Genomic DNA, 27421 nt, shown 5'->3' on the forward strand with positions numbered 1-27421 from the left:
TTCTGTTAATAAGTAGTTTTATGGAAAATATGACAGGCAGACTAATTACAAATAAAAATTAGGGATGAACACCAGTTGAAGACAATGCCTCTGAAGATGGAGATACAAAAACCTGAATTTTCACTTGGATAGTTCTCATTTTGCACCTGTTCTGCAAGTCCAGCGCTGACTAACGGCGGCTTGGGCCAAGGTTTCTGGTGCGATTCAGCCTCGCTTCACCTACGCTCGCAAAAGCACCTGAAAACGACAGAGAGAGAAAGAGAGAGAGAAATCAAAGAAGGATGAAGAAATTCAAAAGAAGCCTTATCCTTTTGCTGAAGACGAAGGAGTGGTTTTCTTCAGTATTAGATTAGCAACAAAGAAGGAGGAGTTGTAGTGGCAGATGGAGAGAATGCTTCAGTTTGGTTAACAGGGATACTAGGAGAGAAGATACCATCTTTTAGTTCTGCAACCTGGTGTAGGACAAGTAATCGTAAAGGTAAGATATGGAGAGAAAACTTTAACCTGAACTTGGGGCCTGAATCTATTGTCGTTCTGTGTCAAATATCATTGCTCTGTGGCAGTGGAAACGGCAATTTCTACTTTTAAGAATTCCCAACAGAACCAACCAGTCATTCTGCTGAAATTCAATCAGAATAATCTGAAGTAGCTGTTAAAAATCCTTGAATTAGACTAAACCAAAGTCATGTGCATCTTTTCAAGCAAGGACATGTCCCCACGAACCCAGAACTCTCAATATGAGCAATGCCAAGCAATGATACCTGACCTGATAAGTGTAAGCACCACAAATTGAACTAGCAATTTAATTGTGTCGTGTAAAATCCACAGAGCAGGTACTGTGTTATAGAGTATAGCTTAAATTAAGCACAAATTAACATAAATATAGTATTATAGTTTGTGTGGATTTTTCCACCAGAAACCTTTCATGCATGCAGGGTTAATTAATTTAATTATGGCATCAGATTCTGGCCTTCCCTGCTGATATCACAGCAGGATATCGACAAGCTTCCAATTCGCACAGGGTTAAAACAAAAGTGATACAAATAAGCTGGCATTTTCTTTGATCCAAATCACCTATTATTATTCAGTACAATAGGAATGCAGAGCGAGAAAGCATTAAAATGAGGAATAAACATGGTTTAATCACGCACAGCAGAAACTCCGATTTACCAGTTTAGTCTACACACCAAACTGGTAAATGTGTTAACTTTGCAAGTTTCTGATCTAGGTTATTATAAATCATGCTTATATGCTATTTATTATAGCTGTGCATATTTATAAAAATGGGACAAATTAAACAGGCAATTTTCGCTTTTCACTTTCAAATATGGTTTGCATCTGGTAGCATAATTAATGGCATAAATTAAACGAATTTGTTTGTTGTTTCAAAACACAAGAGGTTGTCAATCAACCGAAGCATAAATCCAGTCAACGTAAATAAATAATCTGCCTGCTTTACATTTAAATAACTCAATATTGTGGGAGTTGAGGACAGCAAGTATCAAGGGACCAGTGGGCTGTTTCAGGTGGTGCACTTTTCTGCCTGTGTATAAAGAAATCACTGATGTGCAGGTACAAAGGAGACACAGGATGAAGAGAATGAACATTATGCAATCCTGCCCGAGAGTTCAATGACCTCATCTCGCTTTTTATCTCAGCTTAGTTCAGTTTGACATAATGTACGAATAGTTTTGTATTAAAACTAATGTTGTCAGAGTTTTTTACCGTAGACGTCACTTCATATTTGAAATTGCAGAGTCTGGGTTTAATATGGATGATTCAGCTTGTGAAAGTGGGCACAAACAATTAAAATAAATTGCACAAGTAAAGATCAAAAAAGCCCAGAGTGGAGCTCACATGTGGGAACGATCAATCAGTGGGAACCAGGTGTTTGAACAGTGGAATAGCTACAGGTGCAGCTGTAAAAAACCCCACTAATATTGTTCTACTTAATAAAGCAGCTGTTCTAACAATGTGTGAAGGCGACTCAGTAATTTATGTTACGTTTATCAGTCTTATAGTACAATTCAATGCACCGAGCACCTAAGATGGTTTTTCAGCACGGAGGATGACTTACATACAGAGTCCAGCCTCCGGTGTTGGTAACTGTTTATAGTTTTACTATTTCTGTCTAGCAGTTAGTCACTGGTGCACCTGAAAACTCCCAAAAAATAAGCTGTAAAGTTGTTTGCATAACATATTTCAGACAGCATCTCTCCATGTCGAGGTGGTGTCACTTTCTATAGTAAAATACTTGCGGGTCACTTGAGATGAGACGGTTCCACATGGTGAGCTATAGGAAAATACAATGACACCTGAGCCTCGGCTCTTCCTTTACAATGGCCTTGGGAGGTGGGCTGGGATCATAGTTCCTCAGCAGCTCAGTTTTCTGCGAGCTTGTCTTGAGATGAGGTGCCCTCTCCAAGTCCACTTCATTGTTACCGCCCAATCCCTTCTTTTATTTTGCACATCCAATTATTCATTCTATTCATCCTAATCAGCAGGCGAGCTTATTATCTCCCCCAGTCGCTCCTCTCAACTCCCTAAGAACAGACACGATGGGCGAGGTCACAAAAAGGTTACACAAGAATTTTATTGAATTTGGTGCAAATCACTTTCTGTGCCCTGCCTTTTAAAGGAAAGATGTGTGTTCTTTGGTCAAAGATGTTTTTCAGACTTGAAGTGCTTTAAATACAGAACAAAACAATATGCAAAAAAAATGCACTGCTAATAGCCTTCCTCTGAGATAACGTCACGCTGCATGTTGCGTAAGATTTACATTTTAATGCTGACTTGATATAGGAATTAACAAATAATAATAAAGGTGCAATAAAGATGATCCCAATTAAACAAGCAATATGTAGAACCTGTTGCAACTTCCAGACTGACTGACATGATCCTCAGCTAATGCAATATATATATATGTGTTTGTGTGTGTGTGTGTGTGTGTGTGTGTGTGTGTGTGTGTGTGTGTGTGTGTGTGTGTGTGTGTGTGTGTGTGTGTGTGTGTGTGTAAATAACAAACGTAAGGTTGCTATTTTTAGCTGTGCTCTTCTGGGAGTGTAATGCAACATTTGTCGAAAGCAAACATGTAAAAATAGCATATTTGTTTTCCTGACACAGAAGAATTTACCTAATTGGACAATTTAAAGACTGTGCATGATGTAATTGGGCTAGAGATCAAGAGAACTTACACCTGAAAAGAGTGTGAATGAGAGCAGCGCGTAGTGCGAGTGTTAGGCAGACGGCGGGACACCTGGGATTTTACATTGCACATGACTGAACTGTCTAGTCTTCAGGGTCCAAATCATGAAGGCAGACACACAACGGATGTGTCCAGGCAATAAAAGCTGTCTGCACCCAGAGGGACCTCAGTAAACTCCCATGGGTCAAACTTCTTAACCCTCAGGCTCGACATCCAGCTCAGTGGCCAGGTTATCTGCTGCCAAACAGTCATTTTACAGCTCTACTAATTGTGATCCATCTTATCCCACTCTGACATTTCTACACTTGCAAGGTTTAAAATATCAACTTATCATGTGTCTACCTCATCATATTGTTGTAAGCTCAAGTTCTAGCATATAATTAAGAATTATTGTGCAATACCGGGCACTGTACCAGGAGAAAATCCTCTACCTACTTGTATGCTGCAGCAAGAGAAGAGAATATGAACCTGCAGCACCCTCACAACATGATTAATAACCCTGGAAATTTTACAGAATGGGGCCAAATAAATAGAGCCCGTCTTTATTAATCTCTTTATATAGCATCTGGAATTGCATGTCCATGGAATCAGTGGCACACATACCCTTAGGAGTTTAAATAAACAAGTACTACCCCATCCAGTCCCCTGGCAGAAGCAGAATGCTAAAAGGACAATGGCCTCAAAAGAAACAATGGAAGAATTATAATAATAGACTGTTTATACGACTTTGTAGGATTCCTTAGTACTTAATGGCCTCTCTTATGAGCTGTGATTCAAAAACCTGATTAAACTTTGGCCAATCTCTTATCTAAAGCATCTTCTTGTGCTACTTATATTTTTAGATCTCTTCCTGGAAGTTCTTTTCGGATCACTTAGACAGGTTTCTATGATTTGACAACAGACCTCAAAATTGTATAGAGCAAACTTAAACTTGTCTTTCATGTCAATGTCTTTCATGACGCTGGTAGTGTGTACCAGCGTCCCATTTCCGGAGTCTCGTGGCTACACTGGCGAAATGTTAGTTCACAACCTGGATCAGTCACTAGATGTGGCTGCACCTTCATCAAGCCTGAAAAATTGCAGTTTTGACACACTTGTGCCGATTGTAGAAGCACCAGTTAATATGGCAACATAATGACACTTTTACTGAGAGAGCTTAAAAAACCCAGCCAACCTCAAAATTGGCTTGAGGGTCTTACGATCCGCAAAATTTAAATCAGGTGAGGCTTTTGATTTTAATGGACCTGTTCTCATAACTTTTTGAACACTGCTCATTCAACAGGCATCCTCATTATATTAAAAAGAACAATTAGGAGCAGTGACTCATACAAGAGTTAATTTGTTCATTAAGTAATAATAAACATCTGGCAGGGTAAGGCCTCCACTGTGAACCTTCTTTATAATTTGCAAGAGAAAAGCAGGGGAAATGCTAGTTGACAGAAGTGGCTGTGCTGTGAGGCCAGCTCCTCACTTACCCAGTCAACATCAAAAGACACGAGGGCCCTTGAGTGAGGACCAATTGGATTTTGAGTCGTGAGGTTTAGAGAAAGGAAGATGGATACTACTACTACAGCTTGTACTAGTAAGTACAACAGAAACAATATTGCTACAATACTGAAAGTCTTAGTTTTTTATTTATTCAGCATAGATTTGGGAGTCTACAAACTTAAAAGAAGATGGACTCTAGCAAGACTGACTGCACTGATTAAGACACGTGTGGACATAGAAACTAGTGATAACTTGAAATTTTACAGAAGGTCAGTGTAGTTTTTTTGTGTGTGTGTGTTTTTAATAAAAAATATGTATAATGCTGTGAAAGGTAATGATATGATGTCCTGAAAAAACATTGTCATTCAGATAAATATATGCAAAGAACCAAGTCGTTGTAGGCTTAAATACACATTTCACTGTCATTTTCTGGACAGAAAAGTGGTTATACATGTATCATTTAAAAGCTTTAATAATGAATATCTAATTTCAAATACACAAACAAATAAACAGAAAGATTTTCAGGCATATTCTCCTCTTCTGATTTTTTTCTGCAGGGATTGGATTAAGACACAAGGCTACCAACCATCCACCTAAATGACTCACTGACATGCAACTGAGCCAGTGATCAAGCTGTGAAGGGGCCTTGATCCCACACTGGGACTCCAGGTCTGCCCTTCTACTCTAACCCTGCAGCTGGAGGTGCCGTCAGGAACATGAGCGTGGGAAGAATCAACCGCTACAGCATTGTGTCATCTGAAGAAGAGGGTCTGCGCCTCACTACCATGCATGGTATGAATGGATTTGGCAATGGCAAGATCCACACACGCCGCAAGTGCCGCAACCGCTTTGTGAAAAAGAATGGCCAGTGTAATGTGCAGTTTGCCAATATGGACGACAAGTCGCAGCGCTACATGGCCGACATCTTCACAACGTGTGTTGATATCCGCTGGCGATGGATGCTCATAGTCTTTACTCTTGTGTTTGTTGTCTCTTGGCTGGTCTTTGGCTTAGCTTTTTGGGTTATAGCTTTGCTGCATGGAGATCTGGACAACCCAGCTGGAGATGACAACTTCACTCCATGCGTTCTACAGGTCAATGGATTTGTGGCTGCCTTTCTATTCTCCATTGAAACACAGTCTACCATAGGTTATGGCTACCGCTGTGTGACTGAAGAGTGCCCAGTAGCTGTCTTTATGGTGGTCTTTCAGTCTATAGTTGGCTGCATCATTGACTGCTTCATGATTGGCGCCATCATGGCCAAGATGGCAAGGCCTAAGAAGCGAGCACAAACGCTCTTGTTTAGCCACAATGCCGTCATTGCCATGCGGGATGGAAAGCTGTGTCTAATGTGGAGGGTAGGGAATCTGCGCAAGAGCCACATTGTTGAGGCCCACGTCAGAGCACAGCTCATCAAACCTCGGATAACTGACGAGGGGGAATACATCCCTCTAGACCAGATAGACATTAATGTGGGCTTTGACAAAGGCCTGGATAGGATTTTCTTGGTTTCACCTATCACTATTCTACATGAGATAGATGAGGAGAGCCCTCTTTTTGGGATCAGCAAACAGGACTTGGAGACCGCAGACTTTGAGATTGTTGTCATCTTGGAGGGAATGGTTGAAGCAACCGCCATGACCACCCAGGCTCGCAGCTCCTACTTGGCCTCAGAGATCCTTTGGGGACACCGGTTTGAGCCTGTGTTGTTTGAGGAGAAGAACCTGTACAAGGTGGATTACTCTCACTTTCACAAAACTTATGAGGTGCCGTCCACCCCCCGCTGCAGTGCCAAGGACATGGTGGAAAACAAGTACCTAGTCCCCAGCTCTAATTCTTTCTGCTATGAAAACGAGCTGGCCTTCCTTAATCGCGATGATGAGGAAGAGGATGTAGGTGGTGGAAGCAGAGCACTGGCGAACCTCAGTCCAGATCGAAATAGCCGACCTGAATTTGAACGCATACAGACCACCAGGGTCCTGGATCAAAGGTCATATCGTAGAGAATCGGAAATATGACCTCTACACTTTGACCTGAGGGTCAAATTTCAATAACTTTATTAAGGGTAAAAATGCAGAACAATGCAAAGTGCCATAGGAAAAGCTGACTACTGTGAAAGAGTGTAAAGGTGACAGGACAACAGTAAAAGGGACTTAATTGGAAAAAATGGGTAAAAGTGGGTGTATGCAGCTTGGCAAATTGTGGTAAAGAATGTCTACAAACAAGGAAAAAGCTAGAGGGATACCTTCTTCCTTTATGGAAACTTGAATCTTTTTTCACACGGTCATTTTGAGTTTAGAGTGTTAACTGATAGAGCATCAAAAAACCTTTATGACAAAACCTTATAATCGAACCTTAGGTGTAAATACATTTATTAGATAAGTTATGTTTTGTGTGCAGTATCAGTTTCCAAAAACACTTTTAAAATTAAGAGTTGCTATTTCAAATTGTTCTTGAGATCAAAGATAATGTTGGAAGGCTTCTCTTAAGCTCTCTTCGAATTGCTGCGATTTGCTGGAATTGCATTCAGTGACACATTGAAAATTTGTGCACCGCAGCATTCAGATGCAATGAGCCACGATCAAACATCTGACCATGAGCCGCTAAGAACAACACAAGTCTACAACTTCATTCGAAACTCAAGCTAGGGACCCAGACAAGAATATAAAGGAAGGTGTTAAACAGAAATGAAACTGAATTTACTCCCTATTTATAATGACCTAATTCCTCTTACAAGCTAACAAACCATGATTTGGCTGCCTACAGATATGATGACATTTGCAAATACGGTTCAACTAAGAAGTCAAGTAAAACAAAACTTAATCACTGATTTTAGACAATCGTGCTACAGGTGGCAATATCAAAGTTTGTACTGATCAAATTAATAAATAAACAACCCTTAAAAATGCACACTGAAGTGCTCTTTTACTTTTTCCACTTATGTGACAAGCAAAGATCAATTAAAACCTTTATGTTATCACTCTTCACTACTTTATCCTGAATTCTATCAAGACAAAACTGGTATAAACTGACTACACTTAATGTTTTTAAAAAAAAAATGGATCTATGCATATTAACCTATCAGGGGACAAGCATCCTATAGAGCTAAGTGTGTGAGATAAAATTATCTAAAGGGATTAATTCAACGAATGCCCAATGCTTAAAAAAACAAACTGAAATTAAAAGGTATGGTGTCAATTTCCTGCTACTAACTGCTACTGAAGTTTATTTCACCAGAGTTAAATTAAATTTACAGTAAACTGACTGTCAAAAATTGATAAAGGAAGACTGCTTGATAGATTTATTTTGTCTGAGAGTGGGTCTATGATTAGGTTAAATCACAAATCTAAGATTTAGTTGTTTGTATCCTAAATGAACGAGCACCATAAAGTCTCCAGCACGGTTGCTTCGCTCACTGCTGCAACCTCGTCTCACAGTCTCTTGTATTTAAACCTGCTAGTATGGCGCAGGAAGCTGCTGCATTATTCTCTTGAATGATATTTGCTGCCACTGATACTATATCACCACATAAGTGCTGATATAGGAGGAGAAGAAGTCAAAACCAGAAGCCAAGACTTTGTTGAGTGTTTTTCCACAGACTCTCAAACCTTTCCTCCCTCTGTATATCTGTATGTCTCTGAGCTTCTGTGGCGGAGTATCATTAAGATGGCAGTAAAAGCCGACACGCTCATACACTCGTGTCTTCACCCAAGCTGCGAGCAGCCACGGCGTCACACGTCAGGTTACAAAAATTGAGAGGTACACAACCAGCACATGGTACATAACAGATGATGTGACATCTAAATCAGCGTGCGACACCAGCGACACAGCGAGCATAATGACCCCATTAGGCAGATGAGTGTATGTTCAACACTTTAATGCTTTTAGATTAAGTTTAAAATACTCAAAATGTATAAACCAACTTTATAACTGCTCTGACATTTCTATTCAGTTTACATCAACAGTGGTTATATTTGACTACTGTTGTTATAATGTTACTAAGAGAGCTTATTTCAAACTATACTTGGATTGAAGATTTACATGACAACATTTTATTGATGATACAACAAGCAGATCCTTCATTTAGCTGAAAAGTCAGACGTCCAACAGTAACACACACAAAAAAAGACAGTGTTCCCTTTTTTAATACTTGACTTTTGCTTTTAAAACAGTACATACTGTAGACAGCTAAATGCAGTTTAGCAATATGCTAATAAATGAGTTAAGACACTGGAGGGAGTTCAGAATAGAAGCAATAAACACTGAAGCACACTTTTTTAAAAATGCGCTTATTCATGTTCATTCACAGATAACAAGTAAAAGGTTTTGTGCAAGGATAATGACCATAGAGGTTTTTTTGTTTGTTTTTGGAGGTTTTTTGTATTTTACTTATAATAAAACTTGTAATAAAAATAATTTCTCATGATTGATACCAAAGTAGTGGAGTGTAGCCTGGACTTAACTTGTTAAGTAATTGCTCCCACCTTAATCTTCCAAAACCAGTTCAGACAGAATGGGTAGATAGGCTCTAAGAAGGAGTTTGAGTCTCCAGTTTGCATATTTAAATCATTTCTAAAACTACATCAAAACATACAGTATATATCTGTCAAATAAAAATCTAAAACCAAATCAAGTAATCTTTTATTTGTAGTTTGCTATATAGAGAGTAGGTTAAAGTAACTATATAGAATTATTAAGCATGATAGCTTTTCTCTATGGCATGGACAATAAGATTTAAAAAAGAGCCCTTATTCTATACCATGCCAATTTATCATCCAAACCTCAACATGTTCAGCATAAAGTTCAGCTTAATTATTACCTCAGTAAAATGTGTATTTCATGGTCCTATACAAAAAATTATGGCAAACAAAAGATTCTATATGTGCAAAGAAGGAGATTTAGGTCTCATTCACACAGGCCTAGAGACCAGTCGGTGGCCACTGAGCAGCCACTGGTATCTAGGAAGAAATTTGTATTTTCTAACCAGTTATTGGTAGGTGGTGAGGCTGTTGGCTGTCGTTGGGTGAAATTGGTCACAAAGACGTATACGGACGGGTAGAGCACCCTCTTTATGACCGATTTCACCTGGCAATAGCTAGGAACTTCCTGCAACCCCTCAATAACTGGTTAGGAAACACCAGTTTCTCTAGCAACCAGTGGTTGCCAAGGGTCACCAGCTACTGTCTGTGCCTGTTTGGCTGAGGCCTTAACCGATTTAAAGAAATAGGAAATAGAAAAAAGGAACCATAACATGGTTATTATGCTGGTCACAATGACTAATGTTTTCAGTTAAGTTGTCATACGTGTGAGTCTAAGATACTTCTTGGCTATATGTTGCTTTTTTTGTAGGATGTAGTGAAACATAAATAGATTTTTTGGGGCTTATAAATGAAGCATCCTTTACCTACCCTGAACATTCATATGTTCATTACCTTCTGGGAAGGTTTTGCACACTGATGTGTGAAGCCTCTGCACCTACTCACGAAACTTTAGTGATAAAAAACAGGTGAAGGGTCTACAGCTTCCACGCTGCATTAAAGAGATTCATTAAATTCAATTTCTACTGAATATTTTTTTTCAAAGATTGTTTTTCATTTTCATGTTGCCCACCTGAGCCCTTAAAAAAGAAGCACACACTAAAGTTTTAGCTAAATAAAATATTTATAGTGTAAAAATGATTATGAAAATGATAATAAGGAGCAGCCAGGATGAACAACCTGCTTATTTTTATACAAAGTTGTTGGGTTGGTTTTTTTTTTTTCATAGAATACAACAATCAAAATTTATCTGTTTTTACCAGAGCACTACGATAAAAATCACACTGAGAGGCTAAAATGTAATTCTTGTCTTAGTTTTCAAATTTTCACTTTCTGTTGTTTCCTTTCTGCACAGAAGTTAATGATTAAACAAGTATTTCTCTTAAAGGGATGATTGGAAAAACCTTTGACCTCTGTAGAAGTCTTCCTATGTCCAGCAAAATGTCTACTGGGCTTTTTATTTTAATTCAAAGTCATTAAAATATTCAATTAAAAACAATGTGAATTTTTTTTCATCTCTTTTGTTTCTTCATCCCTACCAAGTGTGGTCTGTGATGTATTGAAATGTACAGTCCAATTCAAACCTAGAGTTTCCTCAAGCATGCCCTCACGTGAGGTAATACATCACCACGAGGGGCGTGTGAAGAAGAGAGATCGAGCTTCGTGTCACCACAGTCAGATAACTTCCTGGGCTTGGGCCAATTATTCAAGAAGGCTCATCAATTAACCACTGTGACACACAAACAACTATTGGGGCCAGAGGCCTTTTGGCCCTGGGGAATTGAGCAGGAGGCCTGCAGCTGACTTTTTCATATCAATATGGCAACAACACATGACTTTGCTACAAGAGAGTAAAAAGAAACCTTACGGTTTTTCACAGAAGACAAATTGATATAACACAGTAGACAAAGTACACATGTTAATAAGAAGATGGATGATAGTTTCAGCATCTTAGTTTTGTGCATGCTGACTTGTTGTCATGACTTACAGTGTGGCCTGAATAGTGCTATAAGTAATAACTCTCATTCTCTTTCTAAAATACGTTGAAGTTTTTCTTTTAAGTTTAAGGACTTCCACTGCTGATTAAAGCCCAAACAACACTGAATAAGTTTTTCGCTGCTATTTGAAAGGGAAAACTCTGAATTATCTAAAGCGATTTATTTTGTTGGGGTCCTTAAATTTTTTCCATCCATCTTCTTCCATATGCAATTCAAAGTTGGGGGCTGGAGCCATCGCAGCTGTCATTGGGTTAAAGGAAGGTACAGCCTTGACATACAAAATAACTAGGCTAAGTAACAAAGTCATTATAAGATAATATCAGCCAATGTTGTATTTTATTGTTTGTATAAAACATTTGAAATTGGGAATACAGGTTTCATAAACAATATTGTGCAACTGTTAACAGTTGCACTGCTGGTGGTTAGTGGGTTGACATAATTCTTCAGAGCTATCACAAAGATCGCCTCCTAACAAGACACACAGAGTGTGCAAAGCAGAAGTTACAAATACAATAGTGGCATACTGACAACAGCAGCTACACTGAAAGGAAACATGTATTTATCTGTAATTTGGATGAGATCTGTGGCCATAAGTTGGGGTGACTAAGTCACACACATTGAGGTCCAGTTATAGGGTTAACGTTGCTGACCGCTGGTTGTGCTGAGATCAGGCATTGGGCCTCAGCACTAACTGACACCGGGATCACAGAGGCTGTACTGAAAGCTTTTGCCAACTTTGATTATATAACATGGACTAGGGAGTGTATGCTGTGCTTTGCATTGCTTAGTATCAGAAATACATAGAAAATGTGAAACTTTACTTAAAGTGATCAACTGTAACAGGGGTCGTGGAAGCCAGTTAAACTTAACACTGAAAATGAGCCGTCTTTAGAGGACTGAGATGTCAAACTGGTGTACTTCCTCAGTAGGATTAGACATCAAGAGGTCCTGGATAATTAAGGGCATGTCAGGATAAAATGTAGCCTACTGGGACAGGGAGACTCTGACTTCAGTTTTAATTATCCCGAGCAACTGAAATCCCATTGAATTCTTGCTATGCTAAGTATTTTGTGGCCTCCGTTTATCCACCCTAACAAATTGCTCAAATTTCTCAAGTAAATTTTGCTCTCACTTATTTATATGTGTTTATATATAAACACATATGACAATGTATCATGGGACCAAAATTATTAGCTAAAAGTAATTTTCCAAATCAGTATATTAATTACAGGCAAGTCAGTCATGCTCGGTCAGTGCTGGGATGTGAGGTTTTATTTCTTCTAAGTTTGGTAAATTATGATGAAATAAAAATTGTTTTGTATTTTTATAGCTTTAACTGTAGAATATGCCACTATTAACCTAAAATCGTGGTAAAATAAAAATGCACTATCTGTTAATTCTAAAATATTCACGTAGTAGGTGTTAGCGCAGTGGTTAGCACTGATGCCTCGCAGCAAGAATGTCCCGGGTCTGACTCGACCACCCGGACAGGGCTTTTCTGTGTGGAGTTTGCATGTTCTCCCAGTGGGTTTAGGTATTGCTGCTCTCTACCACAGTCCAAAGACATGCAGTCAGTGGGGATAGGTTTATTTAACAAAAACTGAACCAAAATGCAAAAGCTATGTGTGGACAATTAAATAAACCCCATGATTCAGTAGCTTATGGAATCATCTTTAGCAGCAGTGACTTGAAGTATTTACTTTCTGCATGACTTCATCAGTCTCTCACATTATAGTGGAAGAATTTTGACCCACTCTTCTTCACAATGTTGCTTTACTTCATTGCAGCTTGTGGATATTTATCCACACACAGCTGTCTCAAATCGGGCTGACAACAGACTTTGACTGGGTCATTACAACAACCTTGTTTTTATTTTCTTTTTCAGTCACTCTGTTATAGTATTCTGCTGAGCTTGAGATCACTGTCCTGTGGCATGACTCAGTTTCTGCCTCATATTTGACTCTAGATTACTTTGGTATACAGAGGAGTACATGGTTGACTCCTGTTGAGTCCTGTGGCTGCAAAACAAACCCAAACCATCAACTGTCCACCACCGTGCTTGACAGTTGATGTGAGGTGTTCATGTTTTTATACTGTGTTTGGTTTTGGGAACCTTAATGTTGTGCATTATGACGAAACAGGGCACTTTTTTAAAACTCTTGTGGTTTGTTCATGCAATTTTGCAAACTCAAGTTATGCTGCAGTGTTCTTGTAAGATAGATAAGGTTTTCTCTTGTCAACCACTACAAAAAAAAAAATCACATTTACAGTGTAATGAATGTTAACATTTAACAACTTTAAGCTAACAGAAGCCTGTAGAGTCTAAGATGTAGCCTGTGGGTTTTTTGCAATTTCTCTGAGATTTGTACGGTCTGACCTTGGGGTGAATTTGCTGGGACGTCCACTCCTGGGAGTATTAGCAACTGTCTCAACTGTTTTCCACGACAAATAATAAATCCCACTCTAGAATGAAAAACTTCAAATGGCCATACAGTTCTTCTCAGATTGATTGGAAACAGCAGTTGCTTCTTTAAGTTCATTAATGATGTATTTCCTAGTTGGCATTTTGCTAACACAGACCTGCATGCTCCAGACCTGCAAACTGCCAAATCGTCTGCTTTTATGGAGGTGCTCACACTTCCCCATGATCAGTTAATCAAGTGCATTTGATTCTCCTCTGGAAGCAGTAAGGGTGTATTTACAAGTCCAGACTTCACTTTTGATAAAATGCTGTGGCGGGACCATAAGACAGCTGTGCATGAACAAATGCCCACGTGCGTCAATGAAATTAAACAATGTTGTAAAGAAGAGTGGGCCAAAATTCCTCCACAATGATGCAAGAGACTGATAAAGTCATTCAGAAAACAGTTACTTCAAGTTATTGCTGCTGAAGGTCTTCCTAGAAGCTATTGAAGCATATGCTGTATACTGTGCCCACATTTTGGATTAGGGTTTGTTAGACAAATAACGACACAGTGTAATATTTCATGCTTTGTAGCTCATCTTTGATTGTAATACCATCATTTTAAAACCTGCTATGGACCAGATGATTTTTTATGGAGTCCTGATGTATAAAACAATTTATTTCAAACACATCTCAACATGCATAACTTAAAAATGTAAAAAACAAAAAATACTGTAAACAGCCTATGCTTTTGTTACTATTACAATACACCGCCATTAATTGTTGTATTTTGTAGTGCAGTGGTTAGCTGTTATCAGGTCGGTACCTGCTGCCATTCTGTGTGGAGTTTATAGTCCAAAGGCATGCATGAAGGTTAGCTGTTGAGTCTAAACTGGCCGTAAGTGTTTATGTTGTCAGTGTCTGCGTGTTAGCCCTGTGGCTGTCAATCGGTTCAGGGTGAATCCCACCTCTCACCCAGTGATAGCACAGATAGGCTTCAGCCTACAATAGATAGCCAGATAGATAGAATGACTTGAATTATGCAACAGACTTGACAACCTGGATCTCATGGGAATGTCCCCTCTGTGACTCCCAGGGAATAGACGAAGAAGCCAGCTGGGGTCTGGACAGAAACATTTACTGATATGATCTAAAAAAAATAAACTCTTACACCTACTAAAATGTAATTAAACTATATGAAAGGATGCAAGACATAGCCTGGCTAGGATCTCTGCCACCTAGCCCATATAGACTAGTTATAAATAATGCTGGAACACATTCCCTGTAGGCTGAATTGCTGATGACAGTAAAATGGGGGAAAACTGTGTTGAAGCAGCTATATAAAGCTCTTTGGTGTCAAACCACATGTGGCTCTAATCCCTCGCCAGCATTTCAATATTCAAAGTACTCTTGATTAGCTGCTGTGGTAGTATCACTCAATGAAAGATACTTCTGAAATCTGTGTTACTATGACTGAGAATATTACTAGATGGAAAGTAGTTCAAAGCTCATTGAATGCTGCAAAAAATGGTTAATATAATGTTATATAAAAACAGACAACGATTTAATATGATAGCAGCAACATAATCTAGAGACAGATATTACTATATTGAAGTGAGGTATAAATAAATTAATCCTATAAAGACACGCAATGTATTTTTTACAAGCAGACACTTCACAACAGTTTGTATGCCAGAGCAGTCTCTAGTCAGACAAATGAAAATAAAACCAGTTGAAAGCGCTGCTGAGTGACAGTACAAACTGATCCTGAAGTGTGATGGGACTTTATCCAATTACTGAGATGTGTTTTGTAGTAGCCCAAATGGAAGAGACACAACAGCCTTATCCTACAACCCATCCTTGTCATCCTGTGTAAAAAGCCCACGGCTGTAAGCCGTGCCCCAGTAGACGTTAAAAGACTGCATATATTAAAAATAATAATAATAATAAAAATTTTTTGCTAGCTACAGGTATTTTGTTAGTGCTACAGTCCTCAGTTGTATGTTGTAGTTCCAAGTGTGTGTGTGTGTTTTTTCTTAAAGCGTGGGCTATTATTCCTGATATTTTGGGCTCTTTGTCTGTTCTATAAATGCGCTGTAATACAAACACTAGAAATGGCAAAATTTTGAAATTCTCTATTATATCAAATGACAAGTTTATTGTTTTATTTTAGCAAAATTATTATCCTCAACTTCACTATACACATCAGTAAGACAGATATAATATGGGTAAAAACAACTCAACACATTTAGTCTTTTCGACATTGTCAAGGCAGCCTGATGAAGTCTAAACCGAGGATCAGAATGGAGAGGAAAGGTGATTTTGGAGGTGGCATGGTTGTTAGTGCCAGACGGGCTTGTTTCAAAAACTGCTCATTTGCTTGGATTTTCCCACACAACCATCTGTAGGGCTCACAGAAAATGGTATGAAAAAGAGAACATATCCAGAGAGTAAATTTCTCTGGTTGAAAATGTCTTATTTATGTTAGAGATCAGAGGATGGGCAGACTAGATGGCAACAGCAACTCAAACAATCACTTGTTAAATCCAAGGTATGCAGAACAGTACCTCTTGTACAGCAAACTGAATCTTGAAGCAGATGGGCTACAGCAGCATAAAATGATACCTGGTGCTACTCCTGTCAGCTAACTGAGGCTAAAAAAAACTGGACAATAGAGGATTGGAAAAACGTTGCAAGGAGTTTCCGTTTCTGCAGCAACATTCAAATTCTAGACTCAGAATTTGGCATAAACAGCATGAAAGCGTGAAGCCCTCCTGACTTGTGTCAATGATTTAGTCTGGAGGTAATATAATGATGTAAGGAATACTTTTACTTTTACCAACAGAGCATCATTTAACACACCACCAGAATGTTGTTCCTGTTTGTCCATTTATGACCACAGTGTACCCATCTTCTGATGGCTGCTTGCTTCCAGCAGGATAGCACGCCATGTCACAAAGCTCAGATAATCTCAAACTGCTTTCTTGAGCATCACAATGAGTTCACTGTCCTCAAATGGACTCCACAGTCACCAGATCTCAGTATAACATAACATGAAGCTCTCATGTCAGTATGGACCAAAATCCCTGAGGAATGTTCACCTTGTTAAATCTATGCCATGAAGAATTAAGGCAGTTCTGAAGGCAAACCCACAACTAACAAGGTGTAACTAATGAAGTGGAAGGTGAATGTTTAGTGCATATAAATTTGTTATAATGTTATTTACTGCAACTGTGCTTTTCCTATGTACATTGTTTGTATTACAAGAGTGGGTCATCATATTTAGAAAGCCTCCCCATACACATGTTATTCCCAAAGTCGGTTGCCATGACTTTAACAGCTTTAACCAGATGTTCATGTCTCTCACTTTATTGTTCACCTATGTTAAAGCTGCTGTTTCTACATCACCCTCCAGAAAGACTTTCATTTTGAGTTCAAACCTGAGAGAAAGAAGCTGTATGCAACATTAAACGTACTGACACATCATGTGCTTAGCTTCTCTTGGTTACAGTAGTTGCCTCTAGTCTATCCTGATTCATGAAGCAACATCACTGGACGACCTGGGGGGACAGGAGAGGGCCACTCTCATTTCCTGCTTCTGAACCCTTGGTAATTATCTCGGTGTGCCCAGAGGCCCCAGGAGAGAATGAATGACAGTAATGTTGTGTTTAAAAAAAACAGAATAGAGAAGTATAACAGATATAAAGATCTAATAGAAACACATGCTATGAAATATCACATTTATTTAGTTCTGCTCTTTCATAGGGATCATTATCTTCTGCTTCTCTGTGCATCCCGTACAGGTGGATGATTATGGTTTATTAAGCAATGGGCCCTAATGGATTTGATAAATTGATTACACAAAACACAACGCAACACATAATCCACATTGTTTCACTGTTAATTGCTGGTGTTTGGAGATAGTAGCTTATGTTTATCTCATTATTATGTAGCTGAAAGGTATTGGTGGTGTTGAGAGAATTTTAAAAAATTTAGTTTTAAAAAATAATAAGCATCTGAAAATAATACTTTAAAAACTATGTGCCATTTTCAAAATTAGATAAGTTGTCAATACAGGGTTCTTTCATAGTGAAAGTATCTACATCCAGGTAATCCTGGGAGACTTTGAGCACCACAAACTAAACACTAGTGAGTCCCATTATAATGGGATTACTCAATAGGTTACATAGAAGAAAAATAAGAGTCAGCAAAACTGGGTCTGTCCCGGCAGTGAAGTCATGAGAACAGACACAGAGCTGTGACTTCAGTCTCTCTGGTCTCCCCAGGGGTAGACTCAAATCTCTCAGTACCCTCCACTAATGCAGCTCTCCACTATGTAGAAGGCAGAGGGGATAAGATCACTCTGCCCAAATTCACCGCTGCACACACACACCTCACAGCTTCATAATCTCTCCAACCCTCACCTACCAAGACAACGCCAGGACGCATGGATCATCTCTTGCTGGCTGGCACAGGGCCGTCCCAGGACACAGACTTCGCTCTATCAGGACACCGTCTCCAGTGTCAGGCAGAATAAGGGTCTTTGTAGTCATAAACTCAATACAGGATATTCCCTAGCAGAAGTAGTTGGGTGGTTTTGATATAGAGAACAGTATCCCTTTTAGCATGAAATACAACTGAGTTCAAAAGTTAAAAGGAGATAGAGAAACCCCTGCCTGAGTAGAATTTTTTTAAATACCAGTGCCACTTTCAGCATTGTTCTGAATATATTTTCTTCTTGAGCATGTGCTTTGTGAGTAACCAGATTGTTTATTTATTTAAATCTAAATAAAGGAGCCATTTCCACATGTGCTCATAGTTTATTCCACCCTTGTTTCTTTCTGGCTTTCTAAGAGTGTGAACTGTTGTAAAGACACATGTCCTGTTTTGCTTCTTTTTTTTCACCTCAACATTCTGACATAATAAACAAAATCCTGCTGAAAGGGACTGGACTGGCACACACAAAAGAGGTACACCGAGGTAGTGAATCACACAGCTGAATGAGGTGGTTATGTAAGACAACAATGCATTTCACTGTATGCATGGATGAAATAATCAAACAAAATAAATGAAACTTAGTTATATCAGGTATAACTTATGTCATCATTTTACAGCTAAAAGTACAAGAAAAAATCAGTTAATGTGGAAACAAACACTAGTTGTTACTAAGTTAAGTTTGGGTTTATTTTAGGTTTGTTATGTCATAAAAAAGCAATAATAATAACACCTACACACATGGGGCTGCTGAAATTTATAAGTAAATACATCATTGGCCTGGAAAACTGCAAGTATATCAGAAAAATTTGTTCTAAAAAATACCTAAAGCAAAAGCACTTATTAGCCATAAGGATTCATTTCAGAATATCACCAAATCAATATTGTGTAAACAAGTTTAATATGGTAGTTGTAGCTAGTTTTACTTGGTCTTCATACTGCTGAGTAAACTAAATCTAGCTAAAATCTCCAATAAATGAGGTGGTGTATAAAGTCCTGTATTTGCCTCCAAAATTTAAAGGAGTAGAAACAAAAAGTTGCATAACACAAAAAATACTAAGTCATGCCTCTGCAAGAACTATACTTTCCTTCATTTTCACTAACAAACAAAACGACACTGCAAACGGCTAACAAGACATCACAGGGGTCAGGCTAAAATAGCTGTTTATATTAGAAAATGATTCAGTTCTTTGGTTTCATGTTTTACCTTTAGCTGGAAGGCACAACAACATTTTTGCTGCCTTCATTTCCTTATGTATAGAAAGGGGTATAAATACAGTGGCCGAGCCATGATTCTTACCTTTGTAAACAGCGTCATCTGCTGCTAGTCGAGCGGAGCTCTGCCGGTATTCCCCTTCAACCAATCCGCGCGAAGAATACTGAAACGTCAGGAGATTAACCAATGAACGGGGACGTCTTTCAAAACAAAAACGTCGCTTCTTGCGTCGTGAAGCTGGGGTCCTATATAAACAAATATATTTTAGCGTAAGCTTCTAAAAACTCAAAGCGTCAGGTAGGTATCAGATTTAGCACCGCTTTAAGACTCGTTTTGGTGTTAATTTGTTGTGAAAACTGTTTGTTTTCTGTATCCGACAGGAGAAGTTTTCTTTTAACTATTTCATTAGCAAATAGCATGAGCTAACGTAGCTAGGAAATAGTGTAAAATAAGCTTGAGTGTTACAGCGAAAAAACGAACAGTGACTGAATGGTGGCCATTTTTATTGATCTTTTCCCCCGCCAGGATGAAAATGGTCAATTTGAAGCAAGCCATTCTGCAGGCTTGGAAAGATCGTTGGAGTGACTACCAGTGGGCCATCAACATCAAGAAAAACTTCCCAAAGGGAGTAACATGGGACTATCTCAACCTTGCAGGTTGGTAGTAGTCTGTTTAAGTATACCGGTTCTTGTGTTTTCTAAAGTTGCTCTAACTGTTCCTTGTATATAATTCAGAGGCTTTGATGGAGCAGGCGATGATTGGACCATCCCCTAACCCACTCATCTTGTCTTATCTCAAATATGCCATAAGTTCACAGGTGAGATAAAGCACTTGTATTTATTTATTTTTTTTAAAAAGCAAATGAAAACGTGTGAAACTGAGAAGATTATCTAACCTTGTTGGTTGTTTCGCATGTTGTTATTTGTCTCCTCTCTTGCCATAGATGGTGTCTTATTCCAGTGTGCTTATGGCTATCAGCAAGGTAGTTTTCTGCATGACAATACTCAATGCAAAATTATTTTTACTATAGGAAAATGTGAATGATCTTAATACTTGTCTTTTCTGTGACAGTTTGATGATTTTTCCCGGGAGCTCTGTGTCAAGTCACTGTTAGAAATAATGGACATGTTCTGCCATCGCCTTAGGTATGTTAAGTGTTTCTAATGCATCTGCATGAATCTAATTCACGTCTTTTAAAATTCTGATGGATGCAGAAATGTTTTTTAGAACCAAGGTTTGCAGAAGAGCATCTCTAAATGCACAACACATCAAACAACACGACAAACCATGAAGCCGATGAGATCCAGCCCTGTACTAGCAAGGTGTACCTAATAAAGGGACCAGTGAGTGTGTATCTTGTTTAAAATGTCACTGCTTCTTGTCTCTTATTGATCCAGCTGTCACGGAAAAACAGAGGAATGCATCGGGCTTTGTCGGGCTCTGCTGGCAGTGGTAGTGTGGCTGCTGCAGGGCTGCGCGTGGTACTGTGAGAAGCTCAGAGAACTGGGTCCATCAGCCAGCACAGAGACCAGTCTTGGAGCCTGCCAGGAAAGGCTCCAGAGTCTGATGAACAGCACCAAGAACAGAGCTTTGGTCCACATTGCCAGATTGGAGGACCAAGGTATAGAAGTGTGTGTGGGTATTTGTTTACACACAGGGTTGTGCTCAGTGAAGTCTGGCTGTAATCTGCTGATGTATCAGTACAATAGTGTATAAATTACCCGAGGCTCTATTAACATGCTCTCAAAAGTTTATTGGCAGTTTATTTACCTTTTAATATTAAGTAATTCTAAGGCAAACACCTGCATATGTGTGGAATCTGGCAATTGGCAAAATTATTGGCAGTCAGCCATAGTGATTCAAAAATTTCACTTAAGCTAAAACTGTCATTTTTGGCCAAATCTTGAATGTGTGTTTTTGTGCCGAGCGTGGCATCTAAACACTGTTTCTGCTGCTGCTTTTCCTCCACAGGTTCCTGGAGCAATGTAGAGCAAGCTGTGCTTAATTTGACAGATGGTCTTAGTAGTGTGACTAACTCAAAACTGCATACTAAATTAGAGGAGAGCTTGTCACTAGTAAAAAGGTGAGGCTGACATGTTAATAATGAGCAAATGATCTTAATTTGACAATAGTTTCAAGCGTCCCATCTGACTTCTTTGTGCCGATTTCTTCACTCTCTTCTTCAGTATTCCCCTGATGCTGTCTGAGCAGAGTGACCCTCCAGTTTATGCCTCTTTTCCATCAGTTCATGCCTTCATCATGCTGGAAGGCACTATGAATTTGACAGGAGAGATACAGCCACTGGTGGAGCAGTTAATGATGATCAAAAGAATGCAGGTGAATACTAAGCTGTGGAAAAAAAAACTGTAAAAATTTAGACTGTCAGATTTTATAAGACAAAGGAATTTCATTACACACAAAAAAGAAAATGTTCAGCTTTTGGCCAAAGTATTACGCAGCCTTTCCTGGTGAGGTTTTGTGTGATGCAAATGGAATCTTTCTATTCCCATCAGAGAATCCCTGCTCCCCTTTTTGTCCTGGAGATATGGAAAGCTTGCTTCACTGGCCTCATTGAGTCACCAGAGGGCACAGAGGAGCTTAAATGGACTGCTTTTACTTTCCTTAAGGTTAGATCCACTTCAACGAGGAAAACTTGGTCTTCTGTTGTCTTTTTGTCTGCCTTTTGCTGCTTTTACTTTTTGTTTATATCATTGCCTGCTTCCTTGACTCTGTTTGTTGTGGATTTTTATTGTAGTTTAGAGAAGGAATAGTGTGCAAAATTTTGTGCGGTGATTTTTAAATCTCCCCTCTGAGCTGTCTGCATGAAACTGATTTGGTAGTAATATTACTGTCTACCCTTCACAGAAATCAGATGAAATTAACTTGTGATTTCTTAATCTCAGATCCCACAAGTTCTACTCCGACTAAAGAAATATCCTCAGAGTGACAGAGGACAGGTAAAGTAAATGCCTGACTGATCTTTGTATTGGAAGTTAACACCTAGATATTGAGCGCTGGGTGTGTAATGTCATAAACTGTCTTTGTCACTTTCAATCGTTGCAAACGTTTTTCCCAGGATTTCATGGAGGATGTGAACATAGCATTTCAGTACTTACTTAAGCTTACGCCACTCCTGGACAAAGCAGATCAGAGATGCAAGTAAGTGTTCGTAAATGTCACTGGAGATGCCCCTGATCTCATAATAAGATTATATAGATAACACAAGCAGCTATAGCTACTAAGCCTGGTTCTGCCGTAGGCTTCTTCCTGTTAAATGGGAGTTTTTCCTTCCCAGTGTCGCCAAGTGCTTGCCCATAGGAGGTCATCTGATTGTTAGGGTTTCTCTGTATTACTGCAGGGGTCTTTACCTTATAATATAAAGCACCGTGAGGTGACTGTTTTTGTGATTTGACATTATATAATTGAGTTGAACTGAAATGGCAGTAATTAAATATCTTTTATATTCAGGTGCTGCCGTCTGTGACATTGTTAAAGCGGCTATTATTAGAATTATTACCCATCTTCCATTTACCATCTTGTATTCTAATAGTATAGCTGTTTATGTTTACCTGTATATACCAAGTTCAATGATGTTCCAATTTTTTAAATTTTTTTCCCTTTTGCTTCTTTACGTAGCTGTGATTGCCTTGGAATGCTCCTGACAGAGTGTAATAAACTCGGGCTGCTGTCGGATTCAAATACAGTTAACCTCACATCAAAGCGGTATGGGTTTCTCTGCTATCAGAAAACATGCGATTATGGATATTTTAGGACAAAGATTACCTATATTTCTTTTTAAAAATTTTAATTATATTGATGAGAAATGAGAATGGAATTTTATCCACTATATTCATGTCATTTCCCCCAACACCTCCATCCTATCCCCATCCTCTTCCCCGTCCCTTTTTATCCTTCTCCCCCTGCAAATTTGATTCAGGACCGAGGACAGGGAGTTCGCCCCCAGGCTAAAGACTGCAGAAAATGCTAACATCCAGCCTAACCCAGGCCTCATCCTGAGGGCGGAGCCCACTGTTACCAATATTCTCAAGGTAGCACCCCATAACCATGTTTGAATTGTGCATGTTTTTAATTAAATTATATCAAAATGCAGATGTAGTGTTGGCCATTGACAGAAGTGCCAAAGAAGGTTCAGAGAATCATGTATATGATTGTAAAAGTGATCCACAACCAATGAGACCTAATGTCTGAAAATATCAGAATCAATGTGTTTTAAAGGTCACAACATTACAACAGCTTAGTGTTTGTTTGTTTTTTAAAAATACGAGTATAAGTTTTCCATCTTTGTTCATTAGACAGTAGATGCAGACCACTCTAAGTCTCCTGAGGGTCTGCTCGGTGTTCTTGGCCACATGTTGTCTGGGAAGAGCCTAGATCTGCTCCTGGCTGCAGCAGCAGCCACTGGGAAACTCAAATCCTTTGCCCGGAAGTTCATTAAGTGAGTAAATTACGCTTTTGAACTTTTAGTAACAAGAACTTTGTAAGACCGGCAATGTTCAAGTGTTGGGAGATTATGTGCAACGTCATCTTGAACGTGAAGTTTTCGTGTGTTACTGTGTAATGTTTCATCCCCCTGTTTTGTTCCAGGCTTAATGAGTTTCCCAAGCACATCAGCGGGGAAGGATGTGAGTTCAAATACAAGAGTGGCATGTTCCGAATAGGGAATTTCTTCTTTCATTCACACGATCTTTCAGTGGGATACTAACACTGTGGATGTTCTCCTCCTTTCCGTTAGCCAAGTCTGCGTCTGTACGGGCTCTGCTCTTCGACATCTCCTTCCTCATGCTCTGCCACGTGGTGCAGACATATGGATCTGAGGTTAGTTCAGTTTGACAAAGTTCAAGTGCACAAAAACAGCCCAGGAATGGCTTTATTGCAGCTCGCTGGACGGCTTTGGAAAATGTAACAGAAGACTTTCTGTTTTCACAAGTTTTAAAACTTTTACTACTGATAAAGACATTGCCCATCGTCATTCATACTGCACTGTTATAATTAGGTAATAGATGTGTATGAAATGTTTTTTTCACTGCATACTATAGAAATTACTTTATTTATATATAATTTTACAGTGAATCCACTGTTTAAAAAAACAGTTTTTGTGAATTAACGAAAGCTTTTATACTTACAGGGCAATAATTACACAGAGCTGCCAACAATTCCAATGTCATTTTACACATCTCTTACAATTTAAGCCCAAAGAGTTTTAAATTTAATTTAATTTTAGAATTTCTTTAATTTACAACTGCAACATTTCTTTATCTTGACAAAATATTTTTTTTAAAAAGAGAATTTTTCCTTTTTCTTTTATTAAGAGATCTCAGGAGTTAAATGTGTAGTTAAACTTCTTTATGCTGACAGAAAGGGGATTTCTCTGGTAGGCTGTATGTGGCCCTGCGATGTAAAAATTAGTTTTATGTCGTTGAAAATTCAAGTCTTAACTATGTTAATTGTGGACAGACTTACTTTGCATCTGTATTAAGCAACAAGGCTTTTTTGCATATTAAAATATTCTATAAAGGTCTTCGCTAGCGTTAAAAAGGGAGAAAAATGTGGTGGTCACCTCAAAATAATAAACAGTAGAGATACTGTCTTTTTGAGCAGATTGTGATCAGCTGACTTTTGTCCAGGTGATCCTATCAGACCCCAGTCCTTCAGGAGAGACGCCCTTCTTCGAAACATGGCTGCAGACATGTATGCCTGAAGAGGGCAAGACTCTGAACCCAGAAAACCCCTGCTTCAGACCCGAGCCTGGGAAAGTGGAGAGCCTAGTGACCCTGCTGAACAACTCATCAGAGATGAAACTAGTGTGAGTGAAATCTGTAAATGAATCATTTACAGTCAGTGCAGATGTTGCCTGGCATTGCTGCGGTAATTAACTTTAGATCTTTTCTTTAGATGGTGGCATACTCAACCCCGTCATGAAGTTGCTTAACACCCTGAACTTCATTTACATGCCTGAATAACAATTACGATAGACGTAAAAGAGCACAGTTTTTTACTGTACTGTATTTTTGTTTGACATAAATGTTTCTGATTTTAACTTGCACTTATTTAGTGTTTAGAAATGTCTTAAACGTGGCCAGCAATGCTCTGAATGTGGGTTTTTTTTCCTAACCTTGTGACAGGCAGGTGAAATGGCATGAGATCTGCCTTAGCATTCCAGCGGCCATACTGGAAGTCTTGAATGCATGGGAGAATGGTGTGCTTTCTGTAGAGGCGGTCCAGGTTTGTCTAGCTTCACTATTTTTCCTTCCTGTGGGTAATAAAGATTTCTTGTGGTTTCCTAAGTATCTCATGTCTGTGAAGGTTCTCAGTCATCCAGGTGATCGTAGTCAAAGGTGCTAGCAAAGAAAAGCGTCTTAAAGAAGTCCAGATGCTTTTCTTTGCAAGCTCCTTTGACTAAGTATCTCATATGATTTTCAGGTTTCAACCCTTCCCACCCTTGTATTTCGTTGAGTCATGACTTGACATTTTCCACTGAATATGTCGAGACTACTTGAGTAAAAAAAAAGCTGTGAAAACGCGCATCATTAGTGACGTCTAATAGGTGTAGCCAACTTGTCGCTTCTTCCCTATTCCTTTCAACTTTGTTTTCTAATGCAAAGTGGGAGGATGCCCATTTTAGTCAGAATTTGACCGTCTCTAACCCTTCCTTCTCTTCATTCTGCTAATCACATCCTTCCTCTTTCCTGGGTGCTGCCATTGCAAGCGTAGAAGATTACTGACAATATCAAGGGCAAAGTGTGCAGCATGGCCATCTGTGCGGTTGCATGGTTGGTAGCCCATGTCCGGATGCTTGGAAGAGATGAGAGGGAGAAGCCCCAGACTATGATCCGGCAGCTTGTAACGCCACTTTATGGGGAGAACACTCTGCAGTTTTACAATGAACGGTACAAACGCATAAAGAGCACATCCACACCAGCACCCACCGACTTTATATTTTACAAATTCTGAGAAATTTCCTTGTTCTGGATTCAGTTTGATTCTCCGTCTCTCATCACCCGAGTTAAAAGTAACATCATTTTCTTCCACAATCTCACCAGCGTGATCATAATGAGCTCCATCATGGAGCACATGTGCGCCGATGTCTTCCAACAGACGGGTGCCACCCTGCGGTCCCCAGTGGAGGGCCAGGAGCCGATCCCCTACCGCAACCTGCTGCCACCCAAAGAACCCATCCATACGGCCCTCAGCAAACAGTTCCAGGCAGTGCTGCGTAAAGGCTGGGTGGACAGCCGAGCTCTGCATCTGTTCGAGAGTCTTCTCAACATGGGAGGTGTCTTCTGGTTCACTAACAATCTGGTCAAGGTACGCGGATAAAAGGTCTGATGGTTTATGCAGTGACCATCGGCAACACTATCGATCTTTAAAGGCGAATGATTTTTATTTATTTATTTTTTAACTTGAAGATTTTCTTTATTGGCTTCCTTGATGTGTTACAATTTTACTTGAGCAACCGTTAGCCAGAAACGTAGTTAAATTTTGAAATTTAAGCAGAAAAAGTGAGAACATCGAGCCAGAGCAAAGACGTTAGTGAAACCAATGTGGTTACATTAGATAAAGAAAAGCTTTGCATGCATTAATTTCCTCATAAAATGTTGACGAATATGTGATGTATTTATGTACTTGTTTTTTACCCAAGCCTGTAGCGGTTTCTTTGCACGTCATTGACCTTAAATAGTGTTCGTAGGAGTCCGTGTTGTCGGTTGTGCAAACATTTGTGCATAAAACACTGTTGACATTATTCCGTTGCACTAATGGTCACTAATCTCATTTTATTCAAATCAATGTCCAGTTTTTGAAAACATGAAACTGTTTCTTAACACAGGAACTGTTAAAGGAGACACGGCAGGAGTGGGCCAATCGAGTGGTAGAGTTACTCTACAGCATCTTCTGCTTGGACACCCAGCAGATCACCCTCACGCTGCTAGGTACCATACTGCCCAATCTACTCACAGACTCCGCCCACTGGCGCAGCCTGGCAGACCCACCTGGAAAGGCACTGGCCAAGTAAGAGAAGCTTAATACCCTAAGGGCAGCAGTCGCTGTGGCGTTTTTGAC

General features: G+C 39.3%; 2 protein-coding genes and 1 long non-coding RNA gene across 4 annotated transcripts in view; 2 read left to right on the forward strand and 1 right to left on the reverse strand.

The window, feature by feature from the left end:
• Positions 1–19505, reverse strand: LOC145430317 (uncharacterized). Its single transcript, XR_013910794.1, has 2 exons — positions 19427–19505; positions 1–237 (listed from the first exon to the last, which is right to left on the reverse strand). It is a non-coding gene; the product is annotated as an uncharacterized LOC145430317 (long non-coding RNA).
• On the forward strand, positions 5261–6855 carry kcnj12a (potassium inwardly rectifying channel subfamily J member 12a). Its single transcript, XM_080305169.1, has one exon. It carries the CDS (start codon positions 5410–5412, stop codon positions 6709–6711), a length of 1302 nt encoding a protein of 433 aa, XP_080161295.1. The 5' UTR covers positions 5261–5409; the 3' UTR covers positions 6712–6855.
• The window catches only part of med24 (mediator complex subunit 24), a 12106-nt gene continuing 4190 nt past the window's right edge, over positions 19506–27421 (forward strand). Inside the window, exons 1-21 of one of the 2 annotated variants that reach the window (XM_026178884.2) lie at positions 19506–19639; positions 19868–19998; positions 20077–20159; positions 20286–20324; positions 20414–20487; positions 20740–20963; positions 21314–21425; positions 21529–21679; positions 21856–21969; positions 22246–22299; positions 22419–22501; positions 22979–23065; positions 23280–23391; positions 23656–23798; positions 23948–23985; positions 24096–24178; positions 24988–25166; positions 25486–25585; positions 26075–26250; positions 26404–26668; positions 27189–27370. In XM_026178884.2, coding sequence (XP_026034669.1) covers positions 19869–19998; positions 20077–20159; positions 20286–20324; positions 20414–20487; positions 20740–20963; positions 21314–21425; positions 21529–21679; positions 21856–21969; positions 22246–22299; positions 22419–22501; positions 22979–23065; positions 23280–23391; positions 23656–23798; positions 23948–23985; positions 24096–24178; positions 24988–25166; positions 25486–25585; positions 26075–26250; positions 26404–26668; positions 27189–27370 — 2429 coding nt within the window. In that variant the 5' untranslated portion in view covers positions 19506–19639; position 19868. The remainder of the gene's footprint in view (positions 19640–19867; positions 19999–20076; positions 20160–20285; positions 20325–20413; positions 20488–20739; positions 20964–21313; positions 21426–21528; positions 21680–21855; positions 21970–22245; positions 22300–22418; positions 22502–22978; positions 23066–23279; positions 23392–23655; positions 23799–23947; positions 23986–24095; positions 24179–24987; positions 25167–25485; positions 25586–26074; positions 26251–26403; positions 26669–27188; positions 27371–27421) is intronic. The other variant, XM_026178885.2, reaches the window with a different exon arrangement.

Source organism: Astatotilapia calliptera, chromosome 8, assembly GCF_964374335.1.
Source record: "Astatotilapia calliptera chromosome 8, fAstCal68.1, whole genome shotgun sequence".
NCBI lineage: Eukaryota > Metazoa > Chordata > Actinopteri > Cichliformes > Cichlidae > Astatotilapia > Astatotilapia calliptera.